Source organism: Neophocaena asiaeorientalis, unplaced genomic scaffold (assembly GCF_003031525.2).
Source record: "Neophocaena asiaeorientalis asiaeorientalis breed wild unplaced genomic scaffold, Neophocaena_asiaeorientalis_V1.1 scaffold504, whole genome shotgun sequence".
NCBI classification, from domain to species: Eukaryota; Metazoa; Chordata; class Mammalia; order Artiodactyla; family Phocoenidae; genus Neophocaena; species Neophocaena asiaeorientalis.
In genome coordinates, this window is record NW_020174438.1 from 5,006,568 (window position 1) to 5,017,629 (window position 11,062).

The 11,062-nt window shown below is 42.3% G+C and overlaps 1 protein-coding gene across 2 annotated transcripts in view; it reads right to left on the reverse strand.

Annotated features, from left to right (window-relative positions):
* SWAP70 (switching B cell complex subunit SWAP70) overlaps positions 1-11,062 on the reverse strand; it is a 90,092-nt gene that overhangs the window by 32,615 nt on the left and 46,415 nt on the right. For both annotated transcript variants that reach the window (XM_024757006.1, XM_024757005.1), the window contains exon 3: positions 5,262-5,435. In XM_024757006.1, coding sequence (XP_024612774.1) covers positions 5,262-5,435 — 174 coding nt within the window. The remainder of the gene's footprint in view (positions 1-5,261; positions 5,436-11,062) is intronic.

Genomic DNA, 11,062 nt, shown 5'->3' on the forward strand with positions numbered 1-11,062 from the left:
TTTTTTTTTAAATAAATTTATTTATTTTTGGCTGCGTTGGGTTTTCGTTGCTGCGTGCAGGCTTTCTTTAGTTGCGGCAAGCGGGGGCTACTCTTCGTTGCGGTGTGCGGACTTCTCATTGCGGTGGTTTCTCTTGTTGTGGCGCACGGGCTCTAGGTACGCGGGCTTCAGTAGTTGTGGCATGTGGGCTCTAGAGCGTAGACTCAGTAGTCGTGGCGCATGGGCTTGGTTGCTCCGCGGCATGTGGGATCTTCCCACACCAGGGCTCGAACCCGTGCCCCCTGCCTTGGTAGGCGGATTCTTAACCACTGAGCCACCAGGGAAGCCCCGAGCATAAATCTTTTTTTTTTTTCCCGGTACGCAGGCCTCTCACTGTTGTGGCCTCTCCCGCTGCGGAGCACAGGCTCCGGACGCGCAGGCTCAGCGGCCATGGCTCACGGGCCCATCCTCCCGGACCGGGGCACGAACCCGTGTCCCCTGCATCAGCAGGGGAACTCTCAACCACTGTGCCACCAGGGAAGCCCCCGAGCATAAATCTTTTGAGTGTCATAGGCAGAGTAGTCAGGAAGCTGATGCTGACTGGCTCCCTCCACAGCCTGTGACTCAGTGATAATCTACTAATGACAAGTCCTCCACATCAAGAGCTGCTTTGAAGAATATGGTTAAGTCTCCTTACAAACTAATTTCTAATTCTGAAATCAGGACAAAGCCACTTTCAAGTCCACTGTAGATATTTTAGAGACCAAAAGATCACGGGTAAGAGACCCACCCCATCTCCAGTTCTAAAGAAAACGCAAATAAATTTACAACACTAAGTATAACTACAAAATGTCTTAAAAGACAATACTGGAGATTTATTAGCACAATTCTTCCAAGCAGCAGCTAGGTTTTTTTTTGAAAGATTTCCTTATAGTCACTGTTGTAATATAGTTTTTTTTAACGTCTTTATTGGAATATAATTGCTTTACAGTGTTGTGTTAGTTTCTGCTGTATAACAAAGGGAATCAGCTATATGTATACATATAATCCCATATTCCCTCCCTCTTGCGTCTCCCTCCCACTCTCCCTAAGCAGCAGCTAGGTTTTAAAAATACCATTAGCATATCTTTTTCTACATCTATCAACATTCTATTCCCTTCTATATGTTTCTGTATTAAGAAAATTTTTGTAGACAAAAATTCCATAGCATGTTTTATTTTTTTTATTTTTATTTTTTTTGGCGGTACGCGGGCCTCTCACTGTTGTGGCCTCTCCCGTTGCGGAGCACAGGCTCCAGACGCGCAGGCTCAGCGGCCATGGCTCACGGGCCCAGCCGCTCCGCGGCACGTGGGATCTTCCCAGACCGGGGCACGAACCCGTGTCCCCTGCATCGGCAGGCGGACTCTCATCCACTGCGCCACCAGGGAAGCCCAGCATGTTTTATTTTTCACTTCCCCTTTCACATACGTGCACAATTACATTATTAAGCACTAAGAAAGTGTCCCCACCGCTACAGTGAAACTGCCTTCTCCTTGCTTACCAATGACCACCTAAGTGTTAAAGCCAGGGCAACTTCTCACTCATTACCCTCTAATTTTTCTATAGAATCTAATGCTAGGAACTACTTTTCTGCTTCTTAGAACTTTTTCTTTCTTTGGCACCCATGACTCAACACTCTCCCAGTTCTCCACCAACCTCACAGACTATCCAATTCTGCTTCCTTTACCAAATCTATTTCCTCCCCCTGCTACAGAAATGGGCCCAAGATTCTGTCTTCAGCCCTCGCTTCTCCCACTATTGTCTCTTCCTCCCTGATCTAACCTAGTCCCATGGCTTCCTTGTCTCTGTCTCCAGCCCTGACCTCTCACAGCTCTAAACGTACTCTTTCAGTTCAAACAGGACAGCTCCACAAGGATGATCCACTCAAAATGCCAAATGTACCAAACCCATCATCATACATCATATCCCCAATTTGTTCATCACCCTGTCATTCATTCATACACACACACACACACACACACAATTTAGTGAGCATTTATCATGGAGCCAGACATTAAGTTAAATGCTTCACATACATCAACTATCAGTCCTCACAAGAGTCCAGTGAAGGAAGTAGTGATCCCCATTTTCCAGATGGGGAAACCCAAACAGGGAGATTAAGTAATCTGTTCACAGTCACAGAGCTGAAAAGTGGTCAAGTAGGGATTTAAACCAGGCAGTCTGATTTGAAAGACCATGCTTTAAACAACTATACTATATTACCTCCCAGTCGCCCAGACCTGAAACTTGTCTCTATCTCTGTACAGCCATCACAATTCTAGTTAGAAAGGGCATGTGTCATTCTTTTCGACTGCCCAGCACCTAACCCGCTTCTTATGTCTGGGGAATTCCCAATATGGAAGTTAAAAACACAACTGGACACTTTCCAGGCCTCCTTTTCAGCTAGCTCATGGCATGTGACCTAGGTTATAACAATTAGATGCATCATGCCCTGACTGTGATTGAGAAATAGGCACAGAAAACTCTCCATGGTAGCAAGAGCAGTTACTTGCAGGAAGATTTGAGTTCCTGGACAGCACCCAGTGTGCAGGGCCAGAGGTGTTCCGTGGTACAAGTACAACACACATTTTCCCTGTGGTTCCTCACTGCACAGCCTCCACACCTGGTTTTTCAGCCACCATAGCCATTCTGTCAGCTACCCAACATCCTTTTTAAAATTCCCTTTTTGGCTTAAATCAGTCAATCCAGCTGTTTCAAAGACTGGCAATTCAGTCAAGCTGGATACCTCACTCATCTCCGACATGCCCTTCCTTTCCTTTCCTGCCTCATATAACCTTGCCCACTGCTCCCTCCAACCGGAAGTCTTCTCCTCTGCCTTCTCCATTAGTCAAAATTCTTCTGTCTTTTAAGGCCCAGCATAAATGCTACCTTCCCACTAAATATAATAGGTAACACAATGAGCACTTTCTAAGGGCCAGGCAGTCTTCTCATTTGATATTCACAAGAGCAGTTAGGAGGCAGATACTAGCATTAGCCTTATTTTACAGTTGAGGAAACTACAGCAAAAACTAATGAAGTAAATTTCCCAAGGTCACACAGCTAGTGAGCAGTGTGGAAGCCAGAATTCAAATCCAAGAAATCTGACTCCAGACTCCTGCTCTTAACCAAGGAACACCAAATTACAGCCCATGAGTCAAATCTACCCCAGCTGCCAAATCTGGCTCTCAGCCTGTTTTTATACACACTTGCTCCAAGAACGGTTTTTACATTTTTCAGCGGTTAGAGGGGGTAAAATCAAAAGAATAATAATATTTCATGGTCCATTAAAATTATATGAAACTCAAATTTCAACATCCATAAGTAAAAGTTTTATTAAAGCACAGGAACATATTGTCTTGTGGCTGCTTTCACGCTATTAACAGCAGAGTTGAGTAGCTATAACAGAGACAATATGGCCCAGGAAGCCCACAAAACCTCAAACATTTTCTGTCTGGCCCTTTACTGAAAAAGTTTAAGACGCTGCTTTTAACCACTACATTATACTGCCTCTCTTAAAAAGCCTTCCCTGATCCCTGACCTCCCTCAAACTGGAATAAATCTTTCCCTTCTCTGTATTTGCATGGCATTTGCACGTCTCTTATAACAGGTAGTTTATTTTGCTTTGAATTACACTTGATTTTTTTCTTTTCCTTGAGCAGACTGCATATTCCTTGAAGGCAGGAAGTCATCTTTTTCACTTTGTATTCCTCTTATTGCCTCATTTACTGTTGCCAGTCGATAAATCCTTGCTGACTTGAAATAAAATATTGCAGTGTGAAGGTTTAAACAGATTTTCCTAACATAAACATGAATCATACAAATAAATCACAGACTAGACTCATGCTGGCGGGATGGGTAATAATGGGCACCCTCAATCACTACTGGTAGGTGTATAAATGGTACAGCCCTTCTGAAGGGCAATTCTGCTTCGTTCATCTCATACCCTGAAAGTGAGCATTTCTTAGGACTTAGCATTCCACCGCTGGAATTTATCCTACAGAAATAAGGAGACTAGTGCGCAAAAATGTATGCAATAATATTAGTCATAGGAGCTGACATTCACTGAGTACATATCACGTGCCAGGCACTGAGCTAAGTCATTTATGTTTTCCCCCAGTCGTGATTTAATTGTTTTTTTTAATTTTAGATTTTTTATTGAGGTAACATTGGTTCATAACGTTATATAAGTTTCATGTATACAACACTGTATTTCTAATCCTACATGCACTATAGTGTGCTCACCACCGAAAACTTAGTTTCCAAAAAGTTGACCCTCTTTATCCCTTTCACCCTTCCCACCCCTACTTCCCCTCTGGTAGCCACTGTTCTGTTCCCTGTATCTACATGTTTTTGTTTGGTTTGGTTTGTTCGATTATTTTGTTTGTTCATATTCCGTATATGCATAAAATCATACAGTATTCCTCTTTCTCTGACTTATTTCACTTACTGAACTAAGTCCTTTAAATACAGAGCCTCACAACCCTTAGAATAAACATTTTTATGAGCCCCATTTTATAGATGAGGAAATTAAAACTCAAGAGGTTACATCATTTGTCCAAGGTTAGGGGATTACAAATGACTCTTTTTAAGGGGAGGACTACAGTTGATTAATCTGCATATTATTAGTCTTTTCTTAATTTACTACTGTAATAAGCATGTATTACATGGATCATTTTTTAGGGCAGTAAGAGAGCACAGAATCCTTACTCCTGTATTCCCCCCGTCCCCCGCCGTACCCCCGCCCCTTGGAAGCTCAGGGAAAATAACCCAGAACAAAACAAGCAAATGTCCTTTTTCATTTACTTTAGAAAGTATGGTCTTAAAAAAGTCTCCATCCTTGGCTTTGAAACAAGAATAGTTATTTCCTCACATAAATCAGCCTTGGGAACAACATTCTGGATCCTATGTGTTTCCCTAGCATCACTCAGCCATTTCTTATGGTTTTGCCAATATGTAAGTAGACAGAAAATTATGTTGTGACTTGTACTGAATAAAGACTCTTTGAACATGAGGATGGATTTTCTATAATTATAGCAGTTTAGAGAGGAAGAGTCCCACCCTGTGTGCAAATCTCCATGGTTACTGCATAACCCTAAATCACTAACTTTTGGACTTTTTTGGATCTAAGCTTTTTTGCCTCTGATCCAAAAACACTAGTACAGGATCTCCTTCCATATCTACTTCCAAGTTAGATCTATTAAATGCTAAGATGGCCCTGTAAAACTTCCCAGAGCCACACTTACCTCTTCTGGTACAATAATTAGTGGGTACTTGTCCTCAGATAAAAAGTTGAAAATAACCCATACTTTAAATGCATCGTCTTCTGTAATGAGCAGGAGACTCTTTGCAAGGTTTTTTTTGACACAGAGGGTCCAACACATCCTATTGAATTCAATCTTGTCAAAGTTGTCTTGGACCTAAAAAGGAACGAGGAAAAATTCCAATGAACCAGTCCAAAATAAGCAGCATGTAAACCAAGTAAAACAGAAAGACAAAGCCTACTACAGGCTTCTATTTTAATCAATCCAATTAACCAATAACCATTTCCTAAGTAGTTGCTTAGGTACCACACTTTCAAAGACTCGATTAAGAATTTATATTGAGGGCTTCCCTAGTGGCGCAGTGGTTGAGAGGCCGCCTGCCGATGCAGGGGACGCGGGCTCGTGCCCCGGTCCGGGAAGATCCCACATGCAGTGGAACGGCTGGGCCCGGGAGCCATGGCCCCTGAGCCTGCGCATCTGGAGCCTGTGCTCTGCAACGGGAGAGGTCACAACAGTGAGAGGCCCGCGTACCACAAAAAAAAAAAAGGAATGTTATATTGAGGGACTTCCCTCGTGGTCCAGTGGGTAACACTCTGTGCTCCCAATGCAGGGGGCCCAGGTTCGATGCCTGGTCAGGAAACTAGATCCCACACGCAGGCCGCAACTAAACATGCCACAACGAAGATCCCACGGGCCACAACTAAGACCCGGCACAGCCAAAATAAATAAATATTAAGAAAAAAAAAAGAACGTTATATTGAGCCTGACACTGAAGCAACATCTGCCCATATCACTCAGTCGGCACATAAAATACTGGCTTGTCAAATAGTTTTTTGTTCATGTATAAACATTATCTTCTAAACAGATTACCAGTCCTGATACAGAGAAGTTGAGAACGTCAATTACTCAATATGAGCTACATGCAGATATCTCACCTTTACCTATATGGTCAAAGAAGATACTTTCTCTTGGGAAAAACTGTTGAACTGAAATTCTAAAAAGACAGCTCTGCCACTCAGTCATTCAGTTATGCATTCAACATTCTCTCAGTGTCTACTATAAACCAAATACTATGCTACAAATTAAGGATATAAAGGTGAAGAAGAACTTGGCCGCTGCTCTTAGAATAGTCACAGTTTATTAGGTAAAACAGACATGCAAATAGACAAATTTTAACATAACACAGAGTATAATTCAATAGTTTTTCACTCATTCAACAGATAAAATTTAGATAGTAATTATTATCTGCCAGGGACAATGCAAAGATACTGAATATACTACTAGCCCATGTCTCCAAGGGATGTCAAGGCAATTACAATATAGTGTGATAAGTATTATATAGAGGTAAGCAGAGGATTCTGTGGGAACACTGAGGAGCTAACCCAATCTTAAGAATTGGGGTAAGATTTGCAGAAAAAGTGACATAACAGAGCTGAGTCCTAAAGGACCGCCAAGAGTCAAAACAATTTGAGAATTAGGTAAAAGTGTTCCAGGTAGAACAGAATGTGAGAAAGCCCAGAGGCAGAAACAACCATGGTTAGTTTGGAAGAACTGCAGGAAGGTTAATGTGAATGGGGCACTTGGTACTAGAGGGCGGTATGAGTCAAGGCTCTTTATAAATGCAAATAAGAGAAATGATCTTGAGTTCCTTTAAACAGATAAGGAATTTATTGGAAAAGCAATGGGTAACCTCAAAGATCCAACACAAGGGCTGAAAAACCTAGACTCTGAAACTAAGCCATTATCAATCTAGGCTAGGCAGTCATAACTGCAATTGAAACTACTCATGGTACCAGCGGGTGGAGACATGACTGCCAATATAACATGAGGCCATCATTGTTGCCACTGACCCAGTCCTTGATCCTCCGTGTCCCTCAATGCAGATTCAAAGTGCCCACCCCAATGCAGATTCAAAGTCCCACCAGGTCACATTCCTAAGCCCTAGCTGCCAGGGAGCTGGGAAAATGAGGATCCAAACTTTTCAATATCTGAGATGTGAGATAGGTCCTGTCCTCCACCAAGACACTGTGGAATTTCCCAGACATAAGAAAAGAGTTGATACTGGTCAGATGAAAAAATGACAAATGTCCATTGCATGGGGCACAGTGAAAGACTAGGCTAGAGAGGTAGGTGAAGACCAGATCATGAAGAGTTATAATTCACAGTAAGGAGTTAGGATTTATCTGTACTGAAAGAGAGGGAGGGGGCAACATATACAACCTGCATTTTAAAAGCCATATTGGGGACAATATGGAAAATGTACGGGAGGAGGCAGAGCGGGTGACAGGACAACATGAACAAAGCATTTCTTTCTAGAGAAAGATGAATGAAGTGCTGTGTGTAATGTAAGGAAGAAGTCACTAGTTGGCTGCAGGAGGAAGTTTCTCTCATTATCTGGCTAGAATTTGTCATTAGTAAACCAGTTCCCCACGAGTAAGAATATATATCCTTTGTGCTCTGCCTTGAGCACCCTGTCTCAGTCTGACACCATTTCCCATGCCCCCATGGTACACAAATGACCCCATGAAGGGAATAATAACTGCTGCTTCTCTTTTTTCTTCTCTTCTCTTTTCATTTCTTTTTTTTTTCTTTAACACCATTTATTGAGGACTTAGCATATGCTTGGCATTTTATATGCAGTTTCTTATTTAAACTTTGTATTGGCCCCATAAGGTTAAACACTCTCCCAATTTTACAGATCAGGAAATAGAGGTTCAGAAAAGTTGAGTACCAAGTTTACATGGCTAGTAAATATCAAAACCAGGGTTTAAAATCAAAGCTCAAATTCTGTCTCTTCCCTATGCCAAACTGCTTGTAGAATTCAGTAGATGGAGGACATCTATCTATGTGACGGAAGACATCTCTACAGGACTAGTTTGAAAGACCACTACTATCAACTCTATCCACCCACACCCCCAAAAAGCACTAAGTGGAAGATATGCCACCAGGGAAAATGACATGTGCATGAAAGCATACAGTCTTGCCCTGAGGAACAAGAAGTGATTCTATGTGTATCATGAGGTGAATTATTGAGTTCCTGAGGGGGAGTGGCTAGATTTATGGCTAGAAAAGCAAACACAGACAAAAATCACAAAGAGCTTTATAGTTTTAAGAGATAGCCTGTAGGAAACTCCCAAGTTTAGAGCAAAGAACGAGCAGGTCATCTGCAGCCCACATTAGTACTTTGCAGAAAAGACGGTATTTGAGGCAGACCTTGAAGTATATTGAAGAGTACAAGGAAAAGTACTCCAAAGGATAGGAAAGGAAATGCCATGAGCAAAGGCATGGCAGGAGCAGCACACCAACCATGTTTGGGGATGGCCACAGCATGAAGAGGACACAAGGGAGAAAGAAAGACAGGTGTTCAATTATGTGAATCTTCAACCTGCAGTTCTGGGAAGACATTTAGATGGAGGTGTCCAAAGACAATCGAGGACGGAACTGTAACCTAACAGAAGAGGCAGATTTGTGAATCAACTGCATGTCGACAATGACTGAAGCCACAATGGTCAGTGAGATCACTGAGAGAAAACATAAAGTGAGAAAATAGATGGAATCAAAAACAGAACCTCAAGAGACTCGCACATTTACAAGCAGGAGGAGGAAGAGGAATTATGATGACTAGAAGAACAGTCAAAGTGGTAGGAGAACCACAAAGACATGAAAACTGAGTGAGGAAAGAGTAAGAGGAAGGTTTGATCAACCCAGGAGTCTCCCCTTATCCACAAGGGATAAATTCCAGGACCCCAGTAGATGCCTGAAACCACAGGTAGTACTGAACCCTATATACACGTGTGTTTTTTCCTATACATATAAATCTATGATAAAGTTTAATTTATAAATTAGGTACAATAAGAGATTGACAACAATAATTAATAATAAAATAGAACAATTACAAACAATATATTGTAATAAAAGTTATGTGAATGTGGTCTCTCTCCCTCTCAAAATATCTTACTGTAAAAAAAATTTTTTTAAATATATTTATTTTTGGCTGTGTTGGTTCTTCATTGCTGCGCGCAGGCTTTCTCTAGTTGCAGCAAGCAGGGGCTACTCTTCATTGCGGTGCTCGGGCTTCTCATTGTGGTGGCTTCTCTTGTTGTGGAGCATGGACTCTAGGCACGTGGGCTTCAGTAGTTGTGGCACGTGGGCTCAGTAGTTGTGGCACAAGGGCTTAGTTGCTCCACGGCACGTGGGAGCTTCCCGGACCAGGGATCGAACCCATGTCCCCTGCACTGGCAGGCGGATTCTTAACCACTGTACCGACAGGGAAGTCTCTTACTGTACAAATTTAATGCCTTTTCCATCTTTAAGCACTTATCATGTACTTGGCCATAACTTTTGCAGTTTGAGGTGCAACAAGAAAACTAGCAGAATTTCTTTTTCCTTCCTCACAATTTCACGGATAGAAGATTCGGTCTTACCACAGATATTAGCAAACTCAGCATACAGGTTTTTTTTTTCCTTATTAAGTATAGAAGTTTCACCTTTTCACTTAAAGGAAGCACTTTAAAGCTTCTCTTTGGCTATCTGAATTGCCAGCATCACCACTCTTGTGCTTTGGGGCCATTTTTAAGTAATATAAGAGTTACTTGGGAATTCCCTGGCAGTCCAGTGGTTAGGACTCTAAGGGGCTACTCTTCATTGCGGTGCTCGGGCTTCTCATTGTGGTGGCTTCTCTTGTTGTGGAGCATGGACTCTAGGCACGTGGGCTTCAGTAGTTGTGGCACGTGGGCTCAGTAGTTGTGGCACAAGGGCTTAGTTGCTCCACGGCACGTGGGAGCTTCCCGGACCAGGGATCGAACCCATGTCCCCTGCACTGGCAGGCGGATTCTTAACCACTGTACCGACAGGGAAGTCTCTTACTGTACAAATTTAATGCCTTTTCCATCTTTAAGCACTTATCATGTACTTGGCCATAACTTTTGCAGTTTGAGGTGCAACAAGAAAACTAGCAGAATTTCTTTTTCCTTCCTCACAATTTCACGGATAGAAGATTCGGTCTTACCACAGATATTAGCAAACTCAGCATACAGGTTTTTTTTTTCCTTATTAAGTATAGAAGTTTCACCTTTTCACTTAAAGGAAGCACTTTAAAGCTTCTCTTTGGCTATCTGAATTGCCAGCATCACCACTCTTGTGCTTTGGGGCCATTTTTAAGTAATATAAGAGTTACTTGGGAATTCCCTGGCAGTCCAGTGGTTAGGACTCTGTGCTCTCACTGCCAAGGGCCTGGGTTCAATCCCTGGTTGGGGAACCAAGATCCCACAAGCCATGCAGCGCAGCCAAAAGAATAAATAAAATAAAAACTCAAAGCACACATACAAAATGTTAACAGTAACTGCCTATATATGTTAAAGTTATGGGTGATACATATTTTCTTAATAAGTTCCTTTTTTTTTCTTAATTTCAACAATATCCTGTTATTGCCTTTACAATTAAAAAAAACTTTAAAAACAGTATTTTACATTAATTATCATGGAGATGCAAATCAAAACACAGTAAGATTCATACCCACTGGAATGCCTATAATAAAAAAAAATGTTGGGCTTTCCTGGTGGCACAGTGGTTGAGAGTCCGCCTGCCGATGCAGGGGACACAGGTTCGTGCCCCGGTCTGGGAGGATCCCACATGCCATGGAGTGGCTGGGCCCGTGAGCCATGGCCGTTGAGCCTGCGCGTCTGGAGCCTGTGCTCTGCAACGGGAGAGGCCGCAGCGGTGAGAGGCCCACGTACAGCAAAAAAAAAAAAAAAAAAATGTTGGGGAGGATATGAAGAAATTGG